This window comes from Ornithorhynchus anatinus, chromosome 5 (assembly GCF_004115215.2).
Source record: "Ornithorhynchus anatinus isolate Pmale09 chromosome 5, mOrnAna1.pri.v4, whole genome shotgun sequence".
NCBI classification, from domain to species: Eukaryota; Metazoa; Chordata; class Mammalia; order Monotremata; family Ornithorhynchidae; genus Ornithorhynchus; species Ornithorhynchus anatinus.
Window position 1 is genome coordinate 22,128,264 of NC_041732.1, and position 24,957 is coordinate 22,153,220.

General features: G+C 46.9%; 1 protein-coding gene across 1 annotated transcript in view; it reads left to right on the forward strand.

Annotated features, from left to right (window-relative positions):
- Positions 1–24,957, forward strand: part of TICRR (TOPBP1 interacting checkpoint and replication regulator) — a 65,882-nt gene that overhangs the window by 11,701 nt on the left and 29,224 nt on the right. Inside the window, exons 2-11 of the mRNA XM_039912197.1 lie at positions 3,979–4,080; positions 4,212–4,394; positions 4,428–4,710; positions 7,708–7,987; positions 10,104–10,354; positions 11,479–11,719; positions 16,823–16,955; positions 17,151–17,281; positions 18,484–18,705; positions 20,594–20,745. Coding sequence (XP_039768131.1) covers positions 3,979–4,080; positions 4,212–4,394; positions 4,428–4,710; positions 7,708–7,987; positions 10,104–10,354; positions 11,479–11,719; positions 16,823–16,955; positions 17,151–17,281; positions 18,484–18,705; positions 20,594–20,745 — 1,978 coding nt within the window. The remainder of the gene's footprint in view (positions 1–3,978; positions 4,081–4,211; positions 4,395–4,427; positions 4,711–7,707; positions 7,988–10,103; positions 10,355–11,478; positions 11,720–16,822; positions 16,956–17,150; positions 17,282–18,483; positions 18,706–20,593; positions 20,746–24,957) is intronic.

Here is a 24,957-nt window from a genome sequence, read left to right on the forward strand (position 1 = left end):
CCCGATTTCTTCGTACCCAACCCAGCGCTTTGTACGGGGCCTGGCACTTAGTAAGCGCTTGACAAATACCAAGATTGTTCTTCTCTGGGCCCCTCATCTGTGACTGAGCCTGTGGGGCGTGGACGATCCCCTCCCCACGGCATTTGCCCATAGTTGTATATATTATTTATGACTTTATTTTGTTAATGATGTGTATATGTCTATATGATTCTATTTATCTTGATGGTATTGACGTCTGACTACTTGTTCCGTTTCGTTTTGCCGTCTGTCTCCCCCGTTTGGACCGGGAGCCCGTTGTTGGGCAGCGATGGTCTCGATCTGTCGCCAAATTGTCCCTACCAAGCGATTAGTACAGTGCTGTGCACATAGTAAGCGCTCAGTAAATACGATGGAATGAACGAATGCATGCATGCGGTCATCTCGCCTCTAGCCCCGCGCTCAGTACGGTGCCTGGCGCTTAAGAAGTACTTAGTGAACGTCACATCTGCCTTTGAAATGATATATGTTTTTTTCATATTTATTTATTGTGTGTGTGTGGCGGGGGGAAGGTCGAAATGATATATGTTTATTTAATATTTATTTATTGTGTGTGGGGGAGGGAGGTCGAAACGATATATGCTTGATATTTATTTATTTATTGTGTATGTCGGGGGGAGAGGTTTGAAATGATGTGTTTATTTAAAATTTATATTTATTTAAATGAATATATGATACATGTCTATTTAACATTTATAATTATTTAAATGAATGATACAGGTTTATTTAATATTCACATTCATTTATTTAAATATACGCCATACGTTCATTTAATATTTACATTTACTTATTTATTTAAATCTACGATATATGTTCATTAAGATTCATATTTATTTAAACAAATCTATGATATACATTAATTTAATATTTGTATTTATCTATTTAAATCCATCTATGATATACGTTCATTTAATATTTATTTAAATAAATCTATGCTATACGCTGATCAATATTTATATTTATTTATTTGAAGAAATCTATGTTATATGTTTATTTAATATTTATATTTATTTATTTAAATAAATCTATGCTATGCATTCATTTAATATTTATTTATTTAAATAAATCTATGATATACGTTGATTCAATGTTTATATTTTTAAAGAAATCGATGATATACGTTGATTCAATATTTATACTTATTTATTTGAAGAAATCTATGTTATACGTTGACTTAAGATTTATTTATTTAAATCAATCGATGATCTACGTTGATTCCATGGGGCCTGGGCTTCGGAGTCAGGGGTCATGGGTTCGACTCCCGGCCCTGCCACTTGTCAGCTGTGTGACTGTGGGCGAATCACTTCACTTCTCGGTGCCTCAGTTACCTCATCTGTAAAATGGGGATTAACTGTGAGCCTCACGTGGGACAACCTGATGACCCTATATCTACCCCAGCGCTTAGAACAGTGCTCTGCACATAGTAAGCGCTTAACAAATACCAACATTATTATTCATTCAATAGTATTTATTGAGCACTTACTATGTGCAGAGCACTGTACTAAGCGCTTGGAATGAACAAGTCGGCAACAGATAGAGACAGTCCCTGCCTTTTGATGGGCTTACAGAGAAGCAGCGTGGCTCAGTGGAAAGAGCATGGGCTTTGGAGTCAGAGGTCATGAGTTCGAATCCCAGCTCTGCCACTTGTCAGCTGTGTGACTGTGGGCGAGTCACTTAACTTCTCTGGGCCTCAGTTACCTCATCTGTAAAATGAGGATTAAGACTGTGAGCCCCATGTGGGACAACCTGATTCCCCCATGTCTCCCCCAGCGCTTAGAACAGTGCTCTGCACATAGTAAGCGCTTAACCAATACCAACATTATTATTATTTATATCTATTTGAAGAAATCTACGTTATACGTTGATTTAAGATTTATTTATTTAAATCAATCGATGATCTACGTTGATTCCCTATTTATATCTATTTGAAGAAATCTATGATACACGTTGATTGAAGATTTATTGATTTGAATCAATCGATGATCTACGTTGATTCCCTATTTATATCTATTTGAAGAAATCTACAATACACGTTGATTGAAGATTTATTGATTTAAATCAATCGATGATATACGTTGATTCAATATTTATATTTTCAAAGAAATGGATGATATACGTCGATTCCATATTTATATTCATTTATTTGAAGAAATCTACGATAAACGTTGATTGAAGATTTATTGATTTAAATCAATCGACGACCTACGTTGATTCCCTATTTACATCTATGCGAAGACATCTGCGATACACGTTGATTGAAGATTTATTGATTTAAATCAATCGACGATCTACGTTGATTCCCTATTTATATGTATGTGAAGAAATCTATGATACACGTTGATTGAAGATGTATTGATTGAAATCAATCGACGATCTACGTAGATTCCCTATTTACATCTATGTGAAGAAATCTATGATACACGTTGAATCCCTATATATATCTATGTGAAGAAATCTACAATACACCTTGATTGAAGATTTATTGATTTAAATCAATCGACGATCTACGTTGATTCCCTATTTACATCTATGTGAAGAAATCTACGATACACGTTGATTGAAGATGTATTGATTGAAATCAATCGACGATCTACGTAGATTCCCTATTTACATCTATGTGAAGAAATCTATGATACACGTTGAATCCCTATATATATCTATGTGAAGAAATCTACAATATACCTTGATTGAAGATTTATTGATTTAAATCAATTGACGATCTATGTTGATTCCCTATTTACATCTATGTGAAGAAATCTACGATACACGTTGATTGAAGATGTATTGATTGAAATCAATCGACGATCTACGTTGATTCCCTATTTCCATCTATGTCCGTCGATGTAGTAGTGATGAAAAGCGTGTGCGGGGAGGGCTAGGCCCGCTTAGAGAAGCGGCGTGGCTCAGTGGCAAGAGCCCGGGCTGGGGAGTCAGAGGTCATGAGTTCGAATCCCGGTTCTGCCACTTGTCAGCTGTGTGACTGTGGGCAAGTCACTTCACTTCTCTGTGAAAATGGGGATTAACTGTGAGCCTCACGTGGGATGCCCTGATGACCCTGGATCTCCCCCAGCGCTTAGAACAGTGCTCAGCACATAGTAAGCACTTAACAAATACCAATATTATTAATTTATTTACATTCACGTCTGACTCCCCCTCTAGAAAAGCAGTATGGCTTAGTGGCTATAGCATGGGCCCGGGAGTGAGGGGGTCAAGTGTTTTAATGCTGACTCCACTCTGTCTGCTGTGTGACTTTGGGCAAATCATTTCACTTTTCTGGGCCTCGGTTCCCCCGTCTGGAAAATGGGGATTAACTGTGCGCCTCGCCTGGGACCACCTGGTGACCCTGGATCTCCCCCAGCGCTTAGAACAGTGCTCAGCACATAGTAAGCACTTAAATACCAGTATTATTTATTTACATTCACGTCTGACTCCCCCTCTAGAAAAGCAGTATGGCTTAGTGGCTATAGCATGGGCCCGGGGGTGGGGCGGCCAAGTGTTTTAATGCTGACTCCACCCTGTCTGCTGTGTGACTTTGGGCAAATCATTTCACTTTTCTGGGCCTCGGTTCCCCCGTCTGGAAAATGGGGATTAACTGTGCGCCTCGCCTGGGACCACCTGATGACCCTGGATCTCCCCCAGCGCTTAGAACAGTGCTCAGCACACAGTAAGCACTTAAATACCAATATTTTTTATTTACATTCACGTCTGACTCCCCCTCTAGGAAAGCAGTATGGCTTAGTGGCTATAGCATGGGCCCGGGGGTGGGGCGGCCAAGTGTTTTAATGCTGACTCCACCCTGTCTGCTGTGTGACTTTGGGCAAATCATTTCACTTTTCTGGGCCTCGGTTCCCCCGTCTGGAAAATGGGGATTAACCGTGCGCCTCGCCTGGGCCCACCTGGGCGAGGGAGGCCCGGCCGCTGGCCGTTTGCTGTCAATCACAGGCCGGCCGAGGTCGCGCGGCCCGGCCGACCAACCGCCGCCAGCCGGCCGGCCAATGAGAGGCGGCGGCGGGGCGGCGGCGGGCCAATGAGCGGCGAGCGCCGGTGACGCGCGGGGCAGCGCGGGAGCCGGGCGCGCGGGCGGCGGCGGCGGCGGTGGCGCGCGGGGCGGGCATGGGGCGGCCGCAGGCGCTGCTGCTGCTGGACGCGGCGGGCCCGGGGCCCCGGGGGCGGAGGGCGGCCGTGCGCCTGCTGAGCGGCCTGGGCTGCCGCCTGGGCCCCGCCCGCCTGCGCTGGGCCTTCAAGGTGTTCGACTCGCGGGCCGGCGAGCGGAGCCGGCCGGCGGGCGCGCCGCACTTCCGGGAGCTGGGGCCGCGCGGCTGGGCCGCCCTGGACGCCGAGCTGCAGCGCGGGGAGCGGCGGGGCGGAGGCGGCGGCGGCGGCGGCGGGGAGGACGGGGGGCCCGGGGCGGGCCGCACCCGCGACGCGCTGAGCGAGGCCCTGCTGGACTGGCCCGGGGACCCGCCGGACCCGGCGCCGCCGCCCTTCGCCAACGCCGTCTTCCTGCTGGCGCCCTGCCCGCGCTCCCGCGGGGAGCTGCTCCGCTTCGTGGCCGGACGGGACCCCCCCGCCCCGCGCCAGCTGCTCGACGGCCTCCTGCCCCGCAGGGTGCGGGACCTGATGACCGGGCGGAAGGTCACCCTCTACTGGGTCGACACCGCCCAGCGGGCCGAGGTAAAAACCCGCCCCGGGCTTGGGCTTCCCCATCCAGGGGTATTTATGGAGCGCTCACCGTGTGCGGGGCACTGGACCCGGTTATTCATTCCGTTGAGCGCTTACTATGTGCCGAGCGCTGGACCCATTCATTCAGCACTGTTTAGTGAGCGCTTACTACGTGCCGAGCACTGGACCCATTCAGTACTATTTAGTGAGCGCTTACTACGTGCCGAGCACTGGACCCATTCAGTACTATTTAGTGAGCGCTTACTATGTGCAGAGCGCTGGACCCATTCATTCAGCACTACTTAGTGAGCGCTTACTACGTGCCGAGCACTGGACCCATTCAGTAGTATTTTGTGAGCGCTTACTATGTGCAGAACGCTGGACCCATTCATTCAGTACTATTTAGTGAGCGCTTACTACCTGCAGAGCGCTGGACCCATTCATTCAGTACTATTTAGTGAGCACTTACTACGTGCCAAGCACTGGACCCATTCAGTACAATTTAGTGAGCGCTTACTATGTGCAGAGCGCTGGACCCATTCATTCAGTACTATTTAGTGAGCGCTTGCTATGTGCAGAGCGCTGGACCACGCGCTTGGAATCGGCACCGGATAGAGACAGTCCCTGTCCAATGACGGGCTCACGATCTAACCAGAGAAGCAGCGTGGCTCAGTGGAAAGAGCCCGGGCTGGGGAGTCATTTATTCAATAGTATTTATTGAGCTCTTACTGTGTGCAGAGCCCTGGACTAAGCGCTTGGAATGGACAAATCGGCAACAGATAGAGACAGTCCCTGCCCACTGACGGGTTTACAGTCTAATCGGGGGAGACAGACAAAAACAATAGCAATAAATAGAATCAAGGGGATGTACATCTCATTAAAACAATAGCAATCAATAGAATCGAGAATCAATCAATCGAGTCAGAGGTCACGGGTTTGAATCCCCGCTCCGCCACTTGGCAGCTGGGTGACTGTGGGCCAGTCAATTCTCTGGGCCTCAGTTCCCTCATCTGTCAAATGAGGATTAAGACTGTGAGCCTCACGTGGGACAACCTGATGCCCCTGTATCTAGAACAGTGCTCTGCACATAGTAAGCGCTCAACCAATACCGACATTATTATTATCATCACGTCGCTCTTTGTCAAGCACCTGCTAGGTGCCCAGCACTGTGCTGGGCGACGCACAGGGCCATCGGGTTGGCCCAGGTGAGGCTCGCAGGCTTCATCCCCGTTTCACAGATGAGGTCACCGAGAAGTCAGGTGACTCGCCCAAAGTCCCACAGCCGACGGGGCCGGAGCCGGGATTAGAACCCGCGTCCTCTGACTCGTGAGCCACGCTGCTTCTCTAAGCGCTGTCAACATAATGATGGTATTTATTAAGCACTTACTACGTGCCAAGCACTGTTCCAAGCACTTGGCGGGAAGGGGGAAGAGAAGGTAATCAGGTTGTGCCACGTGGGGCTCACAGTCTCAATCCCCCTTGTACAGATGAGGTAACTGAGACACGGAGAAGTTCCAGCTAGCTCTGACCTGCTAGCTGTCCCAGCGCTTAGAACAGTGCTTGGCACATAGCGGGCGCTAAACAAATACCACCGGGATAATAATGTGGCAGAGCGGGGATTAGAATCCGTGACCTTCAGATTGCCAGGCCCGTGCTCTGTCCACTACCCCGTGCTGCTTCTCTAACCAACTCTCTTGGTTCTCAGCGACTCGGGCGTTGGGACACTGGGTTTGGGGATTTAGGTGCAACTCTGTACTTGTTCACCAGGGCAGAAATGGTATTCTGTGCTCATTCTAGGTCATTCATTCAAGCCAATCCTATTTATTGAACACTTAACCGTGTGCAGAGCACTGTCCTAAGCGCCGGGGTAGTTGCAAGTTCATCAGGCCGGATACAGTCCCTGTCCCACATGGGGCTTGTAGAATCTCCATTTTGCAGTTGAGGAGACTGAGGTACAGAAGAGGGAAGTGACTTGCCCAGGGTCACATAGCAGACAAGGGGCAATCACCCATGTCTTCCCTTTGGAAGGAAATGTCCAGTTACAGAGTGGCAGAGGCACGTGGACTCTCTGGGCCAGAGGCTCATCATCAAACCCAAATAGGACGCGGAGGGGTGGCAGTATTAAGTCTGATGGCCTGTGGGGGCTTCATTTTTGCCCAGCTTTTTGTCTGATTCTCTCACTCTACCGATGGTATCTATTGAGCGCTTACCGTGTGCAGAGCACTATATGAAACACTTGGGGAGAGTCTAATACAACAGAGTTGGTGGACACGTTCCCTGCCCGCTGAACTAACCTCCAGCCAAATAATGTGGGAACCCTACCCTACTGGGAGTAGACACCGAGCCAGCTCTGAGGGGACGTTAATTGGAGACTACATTCTTAGCTCTTTGAGTGGGATGGGGGGAGGTTTCATTTCATAACGAAATTTAACTTCATTCGACGGTTCTACAAAGAAACAGTGCTGGAATATTCTGCACCATTTGGAGACCGACTTGAATAGAAAAGTATCTTAGTCCGGTAATGAACAGAGGGGAAAAAAAAAAAGATAAAAGATCCATTGGGAAATTGAGGCGGGGGGGAAGGAGATCACCAAAAGAATAGAATGGGAATCGAAAACAGATGTGAAGAAGTTGGAACCATCGTAAGTAAAATTGATCCTGTTCAACGAGGCACTCTTTTTTGATGTTTAAATTTTTTAAAATTTCTTAAATAGTATTTGCTAAGCGCTTTGTGCCAGGCATTTCCGAGCACAAGGTTATCATGTCGGACATAGTCCCTGTCCCATATAGGGCTCACAGCCTCAGTCTTTACAGATGAAGGAATTGTGGCACAGAGAAGCGAAGTGACTTGCCCAAGGTCACAAGCGGCAGAGCCAGGCTTAGAACCCGGGTCCTATGACTCCCGGGCCTGTGCTTTCTCCACTAGGCCACGCTGCTTCGCTTATGCCTCCAACGCACGTCTCGGTATTATTGGTGTGCCGGCGACCTCTGACTCTGCTTTCGTTTCAGGGTTGGGAATCACCAGATCACGTAGGGTACTGGATGCTGTATGAGCTTCTTCGTCTTGTGGGAGGTACCATCGTGCCCTCTGAACTTCTGAGTCAATTTTGGAGACACGATGGAGGAAAACCGCAGGATTTTGGAAAAGAGAGTACAGCCGAGCCTCAGTTCTCTCCATGGACATCAATCTTGCCCTCCGAGTCCACTTTGAACTGCTTGCTGAACAGCGCGTCTGAGTACCAGGCATCTTTTCCTCGTCTTGAAGGAACCTTATTCCTTCCTCAGGAAGGTAAGAGAATAAGGGAGGAGAGGCTCTGACCGGGGTTTTGAGTCCAAGAAGTCTGACCGCCAAGTTGGAAATGCTCGTGTTTTAATTCCGAGAAGCAGCGTGGTCTAGCGGAAAGGGCACGGGCTTGGGAGCCAGAGGACCTGGGTTCTCTTCCCAACTCTGTCGGTTGCTTTCCGTGTGACCTTGGGCAAATTAAGACTTAATTCTCTGTGCTTCAGTTCCCTCAACTGTAAAATAAGAATTCAATCCCTGTTCTCCCTCCCATTTAGACTTGGAGCCCCAAGCGGGATGGGGACTGCGCCCCCGATCTAATTAACATGTTCCCAGCACTTTGAACAATGTCTGATACCTAGAAAGTGCTTAACAGATAATCGTGAAAAAAGCGAATGCCGTGTTTAAAAGAAGTAAGCCACGCCAGAGGGATCAAGGAATACTCTTCCGCGTTCTTGATAAAAAGAACCGATGGCTGCCTGGATGTGGGATGTAAGGAGTCCCCTGGAAGGGCTAATTAAATCGTTACAGTGGGGGAGAAATCATTCTCCTCTCCTCCAGCGCCTTCCTTTTGGTGTCAACTTCAAGAGCCCTTTGGCCAAATTGTATTCTTTGAAGCCTTACTACCCGTAGAAGAGAGGTTTTAGGGGAGGTTTCTGGTGGGGAATGAGGGTGGAGAGTTCAACCCCAATCAGTTGACGGTATCCAGTGCTTAGCGTCTCCAGAGCACTGTCCCAAGCACTTGGGAGAGCGCAAGATTCATTCACTCATTCAGTCGTATTTACTGAGTCCTTACCGTGTTCAGAGCACTGTACTAAGTGCTTGGCAAGTACAATTCAGCAACAAATAAGAGACCATCCCTACCTGACAACGGGCTCACAGTCTAAAAGGGGGAAGAGTTAGCTCTGCCTCAGTTGCTTCCAGTTGACCTGGTTGCTTTGGGGATTCTGGGTCAGACCCAGAACGGAGCACGGGATTGAGCAGTTGGGAGAGGACAGTATAGAAGCAGCAGGGCCTAGTGGCTAGACCCCGGGCCTCGGCGCCAGAGGGATCTGGGTTCTAATGCCGCTCGGCCGCTTGTCTGCTCTGTGACCTTGGGCAACTCACTTCACTGTCTCTGTTACCTCATCTGTAAAATAGGGATTGAGACTGTGAGCTCCACGTGGGATGTGGACTGTGTCCAACCCGATGACTTTGTATCCCAGCATTTAATGCCTGGCACCTAGTAAGCGCTTCACAAATACCAGAAAGAAAAGAAAAAGCAAAAATAAGGTAGATCCGTCCCCGCCCAAAACGAGCGTACTCTCTGGAGTGGGAGACAGACATTAATATAAATAAATAAGTGTGGAGATGTACGTGAGTGTTGTGGGACTGAGGGAGGGATGAAGAAAGAGTGCAAATCCAAATGTAAGGGATTTGCAGAAGGGAGTGGAAGAGGAAATGAGGACTTAGCTGGGGAAGGCCTCTTGGAGGAGATGGGCTTTGTATCCCCTCACCCTGCACTTGGATTTGCTCCCTTTGTTCACCCCTCCCTCAGTCCCAACAGCCCTCATGTACAGATCTGTAATGTGTTTCTATGAATGTCTCTTGCGCTAGACTGGACGTTTGTTGTGGGCATGGAGCATGTCTATCCACTCTATTACACTATACTCTCCCAAGCGCTTAGTAAGTGCTCAATAAATACGACTGACTGAATGTCTAAGACATTGAAATTGGGGAGAGCGATTGTCCATTGGTTATGAAGAGGGAGGGCGTTTCGGGCCAGAGGTGGACGTGGGCGAGTGGTCGGCGGTGAGATAGACAAGATTGCGGTGTAGTGAGTAGGTTGGCGTTAAAAGGAGCAAAGTATGTGGGCCAGATGGTAATAGGAAATCTGCTGGCAAACTGGCATTTCTCCTCCTGCCGAAGCTTTAATAAATTTAATTACTTATTGATATTACTCTTTGTCTCCCCCATAGACAGTAAGCTCACTGTGGGTAGGGAATGTGTCTGTTTATTGTTATTGTGTGCTCTCCCAAGCGCTTAGTCCGGTCTTTACACACCATAAGGGCTCAATAAATCCAGCTGAATGAATGAAGCTTCCGTTTGTTCCTCTCTTTTTAATAAGTGGTTATTTCTTTTTTAGGTCCGTCAGGGGTGAATCTCCAGGGCCCATGGGCAGTCACCCTGGAGCCTCTGATCATGCACCAGAGACCCTTACCGAGTCCCGTTTCCATCTTCCTGAAAGGCACTGTGACCCACTGGACTTGGCCCACGGGCAGCAGCTTTGGCACCGAGAGTTGGGTGTTACAGAGTTCCGAGGGGGACAGTACGTCAGAGCGAGGGATTTTATTTCAGCATCTTGTTAGAAGGCTAACTGCTGAAGAAGTGCAATTGGTAAATAATCTCCACATGAAATGAGAGACTTGTCTGGGACCATGACTTGTGATAGATAGAAAGACACCTATGTTTTTTGTTGTGTTTTTTTAATGATGTCGGGCAATCCGTTTTTATATGGGCCTGTTAGCTTCATTACATAAATGCTGGTATAGGGTGGCGTTTTTGCAGAACTGCCTGCCAATTTTTGTCACAATTTCGAAGGCAAGTTGGGTCTGGAAAGTCCAAGAATTTCCCAGGGTTCAAGGTTCTCATGACTCTGCCTGTTTAACGAAGAATGGGTTGCTGTAAGCTAAACTGTGCTTCTGAATTTGGGGAGCCCAGCTGTTTCCTATGCCTTGTGTGGACCGAAGCGATTTTTGGGTCTCTCCACCCAGTATTGAGACATTCAACTGAGTGATAGTGGTTTTTGATATCTTTGCATACCAGATAGACTTTACCAGTTAATTCATGACAATAATACTGTGACATGTGTTAAGTACTTACTATGTGCCAAGCACTGAACTACGCCCCGGAGTGGCTACGGTAATAATAAATAATGATTAAGGTACTTGTTAAGCACTTACTGTGTGTCAAGCACTGTTCTAAAAGTGGGGTTAATCACAAATTAATCTCATGGGGCTCACACTCTTTAATTCCCATTTTACAGATGAGGTAACTGAGATCCAGAGGAAGGGAAGTGACGTGCCCAGGGTCACGCAGCAGACACGTGGCGAAGCCGGGCTTTAGAACCCGGGTCCTTCTGACTCACACGCCCGTGCTCTATCCACTAAGTCACGCCGCTTCTCCACGATCAGATCAGACCCGATCCCTGTCCCCCCCCCCGGGGCTCACATTCTGAGACAGAGGGAGAAGGGGTAATTTGATCCCCATTTTCCAGATGAGGAAACTGAGGCCCAGGGAAATGAAGTGACTTGCTCAAGGTCACACAGGTGGTTGGCAGCGGCAGGATGAGAACCCAAGCCCTCTGATTCCCAAGCCCAGTGCTCTTTCCATTAGCCCGTGCTGCTTTTCCTCAGAAACCGTCGTCAGACTTTCCATTTGCTCCCTAAGTGTCCCGTTCCTGGTTTGGGCCTAAAAAATCAGCGTCCCCAAGCTAATCCGGGTCTCCTGTGTCATGGTAGGTTGCCGACGTTTGTCCAGGTGAAGGCTGGCCTCCGAGCACTGGACTCATCTCCTCTCTGTCTCCCAGTGCTGCCATTCTCACCTTGCTGGGCCCGGAGGAGGCAGTAGAACTCCCGAGAAACCTCCTGCAGGGGGTTGTGGCTGAGAACTCCCCGGATCCTTCCTGCCTTCTCCGGGACGTTGTGAACGGAGCCCTCAGTCAGGTTCAGAATTCCCTCGAAGAAGAGCCCGCTCCTTCCGGTAAGCAAGTGAGGCCGGGATCCAGTGAAGGATGAAGAGGGCGAACTTGGCTACGGGGAATGGTTTCCAGGGGTAGTTTTTGAGCAGAGGACTGCATTGCCTTTTGCCTTCTGTTGTCCTTTAACCAAGGGTGCTCAGTCCAGTGCTTGGGCAGTAGTTGTTCAGTCTCGTCTGGGCCCTGAGCTTTGGGCCAGACCTTTTTGTTGGTAGAAACCAAGCTTGTTGCAAATGCTCATTTAAACACAAAGGGGCTTTCCCATTTTTCATGACCCTCTATTACTGACTCCCAGAGAACTTGAATCGAGCTTCCCAGATTCTCCCTGTGAGTTGGGCACCGTGATTAATAAAAGCCTGTGGTATCTGTTAAGCGCCGACTCTGTACCAAGCACTGTACTAAGCTCTGGAGTAGGCACAGGATAATCAGGTCCCATATGGGGCTCAGTCTTTAAGTAGGAGGGAGATCAGGGATTGAATCCCCCTTATGCAGGTGAGGCAACTGAGGCTCAGAGAAGCGAAGTGACTTGCCCCAGGTCACACTGCAGACAAGTGGCGGAGCTGGGATTAGTGTCCTCTTACTCCCAGGCCCGGGCTCTGTTCGCTAGGCCATGCTGACTAGTCAGTCCTACGTGCCCAGTGACTTCAGTCTACTGTAAGTTCACACTGACGGAAGACAATTTCAAATCAAACCTGAATGCAGTATTTAGGTGTGCTAGTCACAGGTTACACCGATGTTCCACTCTCTTCATCGGCCAGCAGTCTGTTTGAATGCAGTTCTAGGCATTTACGAGAATCCAATGTTGCAGAAAACTCCGCACTGTTAGCAAATTAAACCAGGTCAGAAAGAGTGCCAATTTTTATAGATTTTAGTCAAGCAGTCGTATTTATCCAGTGCTTACTATGTGCGCAGCACTGTACTAAGCACTTGGGAGAGCACAATGCAGAGGTATTTGTGGACACGTTTCCTGCCCATGAAGAGCTTACGGTCTAGAGGGCGAGACAGACGTCAGTATAAGTTATGGATACGTACATAAGTGCTGTGGGGCTGAGGGGTGAATAAAGGGTGCAAATCCAAGTTCAAGGACATTACAGAAGGGAGTAGGAAAAGAGGAAATGAGGGCCTAGTTGGGGAAGGCCTCTTGGGGAAGATGTGCTTTTAATAAGGTTTTTGAAGATGGGGAGAGTGATTGTCTGTTGGATGAGAAGGGGGAGGGCGTTCCAGGCCAGGGTCAGGACGTGGGTGAAAGATCGGCAGCGAGATAGATGAGATTGAGGTACAGTGAGTAGGTGGGCATTAAGGGAGCAAAGTGTACTGGCTAGGTTTAATGGCAGGGAGGGAACATAGGAGAGGGCAAGGTGATTGAGTGCTTTAAAACCAACGGTAAGGACTTTCTGTTTGATGCGGAGGTGGATGGGCAACCCCTGGAGATGCTTGAGGATTGGGGAAATGATGGCCTGAACGTTTTTTAGAAAAATGATCCAGACAGCAGAATGAAGTATGGACTGGAGTGGGGAGAGATGGGAGGCGAGGGAGGTCAGCCAGGAGGCTGATGCAGTATTCGGGATAGGAGAAACACTTGGATTAACATGGTAGTAGTTTGGAATGGCAAGTGCGGATTTTAACGATGTTGTGAAGGTTGACCGGGCAGGATTTAGCGACAGATTTGAATATGTGAGTCGAATGAGAGGGATGAGTCAAGGATAGTGCGTGGTTATGGGCTTGTGAGGCAGGAAGAATGTTGGTGCTTTCTACAGTGACTGGAGAGTAGGGGGAAGGAGAGTTTGGTTGAGAAGGTGAGTGGTGTTTGGGACATTGAGGTGTTGGTGGGATATCCAAGTAGAGATGTTCTGAAGCCTGAGGAAATGTGAGATTGTGGAGAAGGAGAGACCTTAAGGCTGGAGATATTCCATACTCAGGCAAGGGCAGGATAATTTAAAAAAAAAGCGCGTTTGTAGCTTGATCCACTTTTCAATTCTTGTAAATTATTTTTATTTATTAATTTTTGGGGGTACTTGTTAAGGACTTACTCTGTTGAGCATTAGAACAACAGAAGGCAAAACAATGGGATGGATTCAAGATAATCAGATAGGACACAGTCCATGTCCTTCATGGGGCTCCCAATCTTAATTTCCATTTTACAGATTCGGTAACTGAGGCATAGAGAGTGAAGTGACTTGCCGAAGATCACAGAGCAGAGTAGTGGCAGAGCTTGGCTTAGAATCCAAATACTCTGACTTCCAGACCTGGGCTCTTTCCACCAGTCCACACTGCCTCAGTATTTGCAAGGTTTCTTTATCTCATCATCCTCAATGGTATTGTGTCCTTACTGTGTGCAGACCACTGTACTGAACACCTGGGAGAGTACTATAGTTTTTAGACACATTCCCTGAGTTTACGGTTTATCCCATAAAATTTTTCATGGACTGAGGCCTGAAGATTTTGTTTTGTTGTTTGTGTGCACTTGTGACCAGCCATTTACTCATATGTGTCAAACTCCCAGCTAATCGGGAGTTTGGCTTTGAGTGTGGAGATGAGGAAACTTGTCCCCTAGACTTTATAACCCCTCTGCGGGCAGGGAACGTGCCTACCAACTCTGGTGTGTTGTACCCTCTCGAGTGCTTATTACATGCTCTGCACACAATAAATACCATTAATGGTGATGATGAGACAAGGATTTTTAAGGGGGGGGGTCAGTCAATGATATTTGTTGAGCGCTTACTGTGTGCAGACCACTGTTCTAAGCACATGGGGGAGCACAATAAGCCATGTAACAGACACTTTCCCTGCCCACAACAAGCTTACAGTCTAGAGGGGGAGCCAGGCATTAATATAAATAAATTATGGATATGAAGGTAAGTGCTGTGGGGTTGAGAGCAATGAAATAAAATAAAGGGAGCAAGTCAGGGTGACGCAGAAGGGAGTGGAAGAAAAGAAAAAGCAGGCTTGATTGGCGAAAGGCTCTTTGAGGAGATGTGTCTTCAATAAGACTTTGAAGAAAGGGAGAGTGATTGTCGGATATGAAGAGAGAGGGTGTTCCGGGCCAGAGGCAGGATTTGCGTGAGAGGTCGGCGGCAAGATAGGTGAGATTGAGGTACAGTGAGAAGGTTTAGCATTTAGAGGAGCAAAGTGTGCGGGCTGGGTTTGTAGTAGGAGAGTGGCGTGATGAGATAGAAGGGGGCAAGATGACTGCTTTAAAGCTGAGGGGATGGGGAAGATGAGGAACAGTCTTCAGAAGACTACCTTTTGGGGCTGTCTGTAGCCCCGATCAGAAATTCTCAGGCCTTGACACGACCTCGTGATGAGTCAGAAACTTTCAGACCTTGACAGGAGGACCTTATGAATTAAGCCGGGAATCAAGCTCTCCCTGAAGGCAGGGATTATTATTGTTTTCTTCCAAGCACGTACTCCAGTGCTCTGCATAAATACTATTGTTTTGGGTTTTTTTTTTATGGTATTCGTTAGGTGCTTGCTATGGCCCGTTCACTGGGGTAGAAACAGGATAGTCAGGTTGGACACAGTCCCTGTCCTACACAGAGCTCTGAGACTTAATCCCCGTTTGAGAAATGAGGTAAATGAGACAGGGAGAAGTGGGGCCTTGCCCAAGGTCACACGGCAGACAAGTGGCAGAGCCCGGATTAATTAATGGGAAACAGCGGTAGGGGTGATCACTAGGGTTTTGGCGTCTTTATTCCCTGCCCCATCAGGGGCTTCTGTCTGCTAATTAGAACAGTGAGGTCAGCTCTTCATATCTGTGGAGTTTGAGAAGGGGTAGGGAGTTCTTTCTGAGCCACCACTTCTCTCTCAACCAATCAGTGGTATTTATTGAGCACTTACAGTGTGCCGAGCACTTGGGAAAATACAGTTCAGAGCATGGGTAGATAAAAGATCCCTGACCCCAAGGAGCTGAAATTCGCCCGCTCATATTTTCCTTGGAAACATGGCTCACTGGTAAATTTGAGAGCTTCTGTCAGTGGTCCACAGATTTATGGGGCAAAGAATCTGAGGTGAAATTTAAACTTAACAAGGCTTTGGAATTCCTGGTCATCTGCAGTAACAGGTCTCCAAAGGGTGGAAGAAGTGATTGGGATGGTCACTTTCACCTCCTCTGCTGATGGAGGTAGTGAGTTCTAGACTGCAAGCTCTCCAGACTGTAAGCTCGTTGTGGGAAGGGAAAGTGTTTTATCAGCTCTGTTGTACTGTACTCTCCCAAGCACTTAGTACAGTAAGCACTCAATAAATTCCATTGATTCAGTTTGAGGCTGCAGCTTTTATGTTGCTTTTGTCAGCGTTTCTACTGACTGCCTGTTGTCGACTACTTTTGCCCTTATGCTGAAACGGCCAATTTTTAAACAAAATAACCAGCAAAATTTTCATTTACTCCTCTGTAGAGGGCCACTTCAGAAACAAGCCATGGGGAAGGGCTACTACACTGTTAAAAGGAGGGTTAAATTGTCTTCAGCTTAAAACCAATTGATATGTATTGGAGTTTTGGGTCACACCTCTGGGATGGGTTCTTGGTGGGGGTCTCGCTAGAGATACCGGGCGGGGACGCGACTTTATCAAACTGTTCCTTGAATCCGTCAATGGTATTTATTGAGCACAAACTGGGTGCAGAGCACTGTGCTAAGCACTTGGTAGAGTACAATGCAGTTGAGTTGGTAGGCACGATTCCTGCCCGCAAGGAGCGTGGACATTCTTTGGAGTCTCATTCTGGAACTTGAACCTGAATGGTGATGGGCTGTGGAGCTGGGGGCAGGAAAAGAATGCAGAAGGAAGGAATTCATTCATTCAATAGTATTTATTGAGCGCTTACTATGTGCAGAGCACTGTAACTAAGCGCTTGGAATGTACAAATCGGTAACAGAATCAGTCCCTGCCCTTTGACGGGCTTACAGTCTAATCGGGGGAGACGGACAGACAAGAACAATAGCAATAAATAGAATCAAGGGGATGAACATCTCATTAAAACAATAGCAAATAAATAGAATCAAGGCGATGTACATTTCATTAACAAAATAAATAGGGTAATGACCAAGGGAGGTTTTGGGAATTGTTTGGTTTTTGTTCTCAGCGAGGTGTGTTTTTTGTCTGCTGTCTCTCCCTAGCTGCCGCTCTGGTCCCGGAATGGGCTCAGCAAGAACACAGCCACACCAGTCCCTGGAGCCCTGTGGTAATGGAGAGCTGGTTCCCTTTCTCTAATCTCAGTGGTGCAAGTTCAAATTTGATGGAGTCTTTTTGGTAAGATGCCCCTGGTCTGGAATTTTGCGCTTCCATAGAACAGAGCTTGCTGTTTCGGAAGACACATCCGATTTCATTGCGGGGGATGGGGGGGGAGGTGACAGAGACCATCTCCTCTTATTTTCCCAGTAGGCTAATGAATCCTGGTTTTAACTTTGTCCTGGAACCACCTGTTGATTGATGATTAATGTGCAGTTTACTACAGGCCATCTCAGAAGAGACCTCCAAGTGCGAAACAGAGCTAACTGACCGTCTCTCCGAGTTCTACCAGAAGACAGCCCGGGATGAGTCTGCCACAGCTGGGCAAGAGGAACACAGAAAAAAACGTAGGCATATGCTTGGAACTGAAAGTCACTGTACTCTGGCCCAGACTTCCTTTTGGTGATGTACTGTTATCATTATTATTATTATTATGGTACTTAAGCACTTACCATGTAGCAAGCACTGTTCTAAGTGCTGATTTAGATGCAATTTAATCAGTTTGGACACAGTCCCTGTCCCACATGGGGCTCAGACTCTTAATCCCCATTTTACAAATGAGGTAACTGCGGCCCAGAGAAGTTAAGTGACTTGCCCAAGGTGGCACACCAGATGTGTAGCGGAGCTGGGGTAAGAACCCAGGTCTTTCTGGCTCCCAGGTCCATGCTCTATCCATTAAGCCATGCTGCTTCTCTATATTTCGTGGGCGATGGCCTTTTGAGTTGCAGACATCTCCTCACGCAGAGTTGGGCGGAATGGCAAGACGTCGTGAGGGGAAACGTTCTGTCAGCTCCCAGAAAGCTGGAAAAAGCACTACCATCTCCTTTTGCCTTTTAGCTTCATGGTAGGATCAGTGATAATTGCCTCATTCATAATAATTGTGGTATTTGTAAAGTGTTTACTGTGTGTCAAGCACTGAACTAAGTGCTGGGGCAGATCCGAGATCATCAGGTCCCACATGGAGCTCACAGTCTAGGAAGGAGAAACAGTATTGAATCCCCATTTTGCAGATGTGGGGGAACTGAGGCCCAGAGAAGTAAAGTGAGTAGCCTAAGGTCACACAACAGATAAGTGGAGCCAGGATTAGAACTCAGGTCCTCTGATTCCCAGGCTCATGCTCTTTCCACCAGGCCACGCTGCTTCTCAGTGATAAGCGAGCTACTGTACAATATAACTTGAGGGGTAGGAGTTAAAGGTGGAGTTAAGGGGAGAGGGCCGTGATTGAAATGGCCTTCCTAGAAATGTCTTCTCCATGATGTGCTGCCAGAAAATGTCGATTTAGGTTCATGGGTACCATCTCAATTTGTGTCTAATATTGTAAACTTTCCATTGAAAGCCAATCTCCCTTCTTGCCTTGCCGTTGAAGATTTATGCCCAGTTTGGTGAAGGAGTTGATGTTAATAGGTGGTTGGATATTTAGTTCAGCCAAAGTAGGTTGAGAAATCGGCTTCCCCAGTCCCTCCGCACCATGGGTTTGTTTTGCTTAACTGCTTTTGAAACAATTCAGTCGAGTGCCGATTCTGGGAAATACATCATTATTTTTCTTCAGGTGGAGTCCCCCGCACTCCGGTGAGGCAAAAGATGAAGACCATGAGCCGCTCCCTGAAGATGCTGAATGTTGCAAGACTGAACGTAAAAGCTCAGAAGGCTCAGCCAGACGGAACCTCGGCCACTGTCACCCGGGGGAAGGGGACTCACAAGGCCACTCTCAGAAGAAAAGGGGAGAAACTGGAAGACAAAGGGAGAATTTTGAGGAGTTCAATATCTAAAGGTTTGTACCTTGTTTTCTCAGGTGGGCCAAGTAGTGCAGACTGCAGGCGGTCATTTCAGGGAGCACCCCGCCGCTCCCTGAAGCCAAGATTTGGCCAATTATTTTCCATCTGGATTTCCTCTGATTGTTCTAGCAGCCGAATCCCTTATCGCTGGGAACACGGGATGCCAAAGGATATTCCAGGTCTTCAATTTGTGCCTTCAGTTCAGCCGGGGTTTTTTTTTATGACTTCTAATCTTAAGCATGTTCTTAAACCTCTTGAAGAATCACTGAGTCCTAAATAGGTTCTTGCTTTCTTTTGTTTTCCCCATATCATCCCTTTATGTGAGAGTCAGGAAAAGTTGGGATTGGGGAAAATGCTCACATTTGGAGAAGAGATAGAGAAAGGGTGGTGGGGGAGGAGTTGTGTGTGTGTGTGTGTGTGTGTGTGTGTGTATTTTGAGGCAATTTATGTTCAGAACTTTTTTTTTAAATGGTCTTATTTAAGCACTTGTTACATGACAGACACTGTACTAAATGCTGGGTTAGTTACAAGCTAATCATATTGGACACAGACCATGTCCCACATGGGGCTATCAAGCTTAATCCCCATTTTACAGATGAGGTAACTGAGACCCAATGAAATGACTTGGCCACAAGGTCACACAGCAGACAAGTGGCAGAGCTAGGATTAAAACACAGGTACTCCCGACTCCCAAGCCCATGCTCTATCCACTAGACCACGCTGCTTAAACCCCTTCTGAATCAGTTTTTTGCTTAGTTCAGTATCCAATGCTCCAAGATTTATTTGGTGAGCAAGTGAAGGTGTGGAGAGGGTGTGGAAAACAAAGACACCAAAGCATAAGGGCTTTGGTGGATGTATGTGTACACAGAGAAAATTCAAAGGCCTGCACGATCTGTGGCTCAGCTCAGACATGTCCTAACTTCTTAACTGTCAGTTATGAGTCTTCATTATCTTAGTGCCAGTCTCCGTGACTTCTTGGAAAAGCCATCTAATTGTGTCCTCCCAAGCCCAATAAATAGGAAGCAGTCGGACAGCCCTTAGTCCTCAGACATAAATTTGGCACAAAGAATGGAACATCTAAATTTAGGCAGCTCTGTTGGATTGAAGAAAACTATATTCATGCTTTCCCCCACTGGTTTTGTTCTTTTTCCAGAAGATTTTAAACATCCTAAATGCCTGGGTTTTGCAGGGGGATGGGAGGGGTCTCAGTTCAGAAGTCACCCGGTCCACTTAAAATGCCAGGACTGTGGTCTGGAAAAACCACACATTCAGAACAACTCGCACCATGGTACTCATCATGCCTGACGCCCCGCGTCAGCTGCATGAGGAATTTCTTCCGTCACCCATGTAGCCACTAGGCTTGCATCATGGGATGAAGGTTCTCTAACAACATTGCAGGAGTGAAAGCCCACGACTCCAGCAGAATGAGGCATAAATCCCCACAAGGAAGGCCTGCCTCTCTAATCAGCACACCCCTTTATGTTGAGAATGTATCAGAGGTGAGACTCCGGGGTAATGCCCGGATCACACTTCCCTTTGAGACCGGCGTGTTGCTTTAGCCATCTGGTACTTGGGACCGAAGGGTGAGCCAGCTGTAGGGCGAGAAACCATCCATAGGCTCAAGGTCCAGTCTAATGTGTGATTAGGGTGATGGGCTAGCAGTTCAAGGGTGAGAGGCGGTAAAGATGTGTTTGGGAAAAACAAAGGTACTGGGGAGAGGGCAGGGAATGCATCATTTCACCTTTCAAATGTAAGACTTTTTGTGTCCTGTAGGCAGAGCGATCAGAGAGTCTCTGCTGTTAGAATCTTTTATGAGCGGGGAAACTACTACTGGTTGTTTTAGAGTTCACTTTGTTTTTTTTATATATATATATACACATATAGATTTTAAAAGCAAAGAAGAACTTCTGTCCCACTTGAATGAAAGCTACCAGAAGGTTGTGGCCACTGGAGATGGTGTAATAAGCGAATGGGCCCAGAACATGGTCTCAGCCGTGAGAGTATTCCTGAAATCTAGAGGCATCCAAGAATTGGAGGTGAGAAAAGCCTCATGCATCACCCTCTTGCGGTTTGTCATTAGTGGTATTTATTGAGCGCTCAGTGGATATATATCTTTGTACTAAGCACTTAGCAGAGAACAATATTACAGAGTTGGGAGTCACATTCCCTGCCCACATCAAGTTTACAGTCCTACTCTTCATTCAAGCAGGGTCAAGACAGTGTCGGGGCTAGGGCGAGGTGGATGGGGCCGCCCAGAAAGAGAAGCCAAGCTGCACATACCCAGCTGTTCTTTCTGAAGGGTGCGGGGAGGAGGACTAGGAGGTGATCGTATCCTGGCCGGACAACTCCCGGCTCCACTTAGCCCTTTTGGAATTCACTTTTAGCGACTGGCATTGTCAGACGAAGGTACGTGCTCCAAAACCAAAAGAGTGAGTATCCAGAAGGAGCAAGGGTGCTACAGAAACAGCGTGGTGTAGTGGGTCTCACCTGATTAGCTTGTATCTCGCAATTAATCAAATCAGTCATATTTGTTGAGCACCTACTGTGTGCAGAACATTGTACTAAGTACTTAAGAGAGTACAATACAATAGACGCATTCCTTGCCTACAACAAGATTATAGTCTGGAGGGGGAGACAGACATTAATATAAAGAAATTACAGATATTTACATAAATGCTGCGGGGCTGGGAGGGGGGATGAATAAAGGGAGCAACTCGAGGTGACACAGAAGGGAGTGGGAAAAAAAGGAAAGAAGGCTTAGGGTAGGCCTCTTGGAGGAAATGTGTCTTCAATAAGGCTTTAAAGGCAAGGAGAGTAATTGTCAACTATGAAGAGGTAGCAGATTCCAGGCCAGAGTCAGGCCATTGGCGAGAGGCTGGCGACGAGATAGATGAGATTGAAGTACATTGAGTAGGTTGGCATTAGAGGAGCAAAGTGTGCTGGCTAGGTTGTAGTAAGAGAATGGCAAGGTGCGGTAGGAGGTCGCAAGGTGATTGAGTGCTTTAAAGCCGATGGTAAGGAATTTCTGTTTAATGAGGATGTGAATGGACAACCACTGGAGGTTCTTGAGGAGGGGGGAAACATGGACTGAATGTTTTTGTAAATAAATGATCCAGGCAGCAGAGTGAAGTATGGACTGGAGTGGGGAGAGACAGAAGGCAGGAAGTTCGGTAAGGAGGCTGATAGAGTAATCAAGGCAGAATAGGATAAGTGCTTGGATTAGCGTGGTAGTAATTTGGATGGAGAGAAAAGGGTGGATTTTAGTAATGTTGTGAAGGTTAAACTGACAGCATTTAGCGAGAGATTGAATATGAGGGTTGAATGAATATGCGGGTTGCCAAGATTATGGGCTTTTGAGATAGGAAGAATGGTGATGCCGTCTACAGTGAAGGGAAAGTCAGGGGAAAGGCTGGGTTTGGGTGGGAAGATAAGGGGTTCTGGTCAGTGTTTCGCTTCCCCAGGGTTGAGTACAGTGCCTGACACATAGTAAATGCTTAACAAATACCATTTAAAAAAAAGGGGAGCGGAGACTGCATTGAAGTGGAGAAGAGGATGCTTGTTGCCCTTATTTGAAGTCTCCCTGCCCTCTTTCTTGGACCCCATCTTCTCCAGTCAGCGGTGTTAATATTGAACGCTTATTGTTCATTCAGTTTTATTTATTGAGTGCTTACTTTCAGCCATATTTTTTGAGTGCTTACTGTGTGCAGAGCACTGAATTGAGCACTTGGTTCAGCAATAGAGAAAATCCCTGCCCACACTTGGCTTACAGTCTAGAAGGGGGAAGATAGTAAAATCAGGCATCAATGTAAGTAAATAGAATTATAGGTATATGGACATCAAAACAAGTAAACAGGCACCAATATAAATAGAATTATAGATATATATGTATATACATATGCACAACTGCTGTGGGCAGGGAAAGAGCGGGAAGAGCAAAGGGGTGATGATTCAAGGTGATGCAGAAGGGTAGGGGAGATAAGAAAAGGGTGGGCTTAGTCTTGGAAGGCCTCTTGGAGGAGGTGAGCCTTCATTAGGGCTTTGAAGGTAGGTGGGGAAGAGTGATTGGCGGATTTGAGGAGGGAGGGCATTCCAGGCCAGAGATAGGACGTGGGCCAGGAGTTGACGGCAGGTTAGGCGAGATTGACGCATAGTGAGGAGGCTAGTGGCCGAGGAGCAGAGTGTGTGGACTGGAATGTAGAAGGAAAGAAGGGAGGTGAGGTAAGAAGGGGCAAGGTGATGGAGAATTTTGAAACCAATAATGAGGAGTTTTTGTTTGATATAGAGGTTTATAGGCAACCACTGGAGGTGTTTGAGGAGTTGGGAGGGGGGACACTCCCAGTACGTTTCTGTAGAAAGATAAAGAGATGGGGCGAAAATTGGAAGGGACTCTGGGGTCAAGAGAGCGTTTTGTTTTAGGATCAGGAAGACATGGACATGTTTGAAGGCAGTGGGGAAGAAGCCATTGGAGAGTGAGCAGTTGAAGATGGTAGTGAAGGAGGGAAGGGGTGAGAGTTTTTGTAAGCTGTGAGGGAATGGGGTCCGATGCTCATATGGAGACAGGAGATCTCCTCTAAAGATACTGCTGCTTACGGTATGCAGAGCACTGTGCTAAGCACATGGGAGAGTACAATGCGTGTAGTGCTGAATTCAATGCTTGGAAGGGTACGGTAGAGTTGGTAGACACAATCCCTGCCCTCAAGGAGCTTATAGTCTCGTGACGGACATACACTGGGGCTGAAGGTTTTGGTTTTTTTTAAATGCTTTTAAGCACTTATTATGTGCCTAGGACTGCACAAAGCTCTGTGGTAGACACCAGCTAATCAGGTTGGATCCAGTCCTTGTCCCACCTGGTCTAACGGTCTTAATCCCTATTTTACAAGTGAGGTAACTGAAGCCCAGAAAAGTGAAGTGACTTGCTTAAGGTCACACATCAGGCACATGGCGGAGCTGGGATTAGAACCCAGGTCCTTCTAGCTCCCAGGCCCTTGACCTATCCATTAGGCCACCCTGCTTCTCTGAACCTTGCCCCAGGAAAAGTGTTCAGGACTCCTTTAGTTTTCTCTGCTCCAAGAAGGAACACTCGGGTCATGCAATACTCTAAAGAGCTCCATAGTGAAAATATGAATACACTTTGGGTCTAAAAGTTTATCTACAAGTTGAAAGGGTCAGCTTGGAAAGCATAAGTCAAAACAATTTACCAAATTATGTCTTCTGGTACATGCTACTTCACAAGGTGTTTTTCATATCTTTTGCCATACAAATTTTTGTAGAATTGCGTCCGTGTTAGGGTAGCATTTTTTTTTTTTTAAGTGCAGGCGTTTCACCTACTCACAGTAAGCAGTTGTAGTACCACAAACCCTTGTCATCGGTCATTATTTAATAGAAATAGGGTCTGTGGGGAAAGTGGTTTGAAAAGAATTGAGTGTCTGTCATGGCTTCCATCGCACAAGATGAAACTCAGAAGGCAGGAAACAAAAGAAGCTGCCTTCGAACAGACTGCGTTATCGAATATTTTATGGTTGTTCAGTAGCTAAAGATTAGTCCTTCCATTCTAAGACTATATCCTGTATGTCAATAGGGTTGAGCAAAACTCACCATTCGTGCTCTCTGTTTATGAAAACCCACTTTTCTGGCCCCATGTGATCCAGGGTGAACATTGCTCAGCCACTAGTGGCTCAGGATGAGTGCTCAAGTGATATTTGCAGTTTTGGTAATGATTGGTACTGGGCCATCCACTTACCTATGGACCTCGCGATGGGCAGCATAAGATGGTTGGTAGAGAGGATGGGAACAGTCTGATGTAGGAGAATATCTCTGAAATCTCATCAGTACCAAACAGCACTGTACCCTCACTCATTTCCTAGCCATTTTAGAGTAAGATACTCAGAGTGGCTTAATAAAGATTAGGGTAGGGAGTGATCTTTTTCCACAAAAAATCACCACTCACTAGAACAACAAAAATATACAGTTGTCGTTTACACAACTAATCAGTCTGGAAAAGAGCCGGAGGAGCTGGAGCATCAGGGCGGGGCATATTTCATCATCAGTGGTATTTATTGAGCACCTACTCTGTGTAGAGCATTGTAAGCACTTAGGAGAGTATACTTCAACAGAGGCTTTTTTTTAAAATGGTATTTATTAAGTGGCTACTATGCTTCAGGCATTGTACTAAGGACTGAGTTTGAATATGATCCATGTCTCACATGGAGCTCAGTCTTAATCCCCATTTTATTAATAATAATAATAAT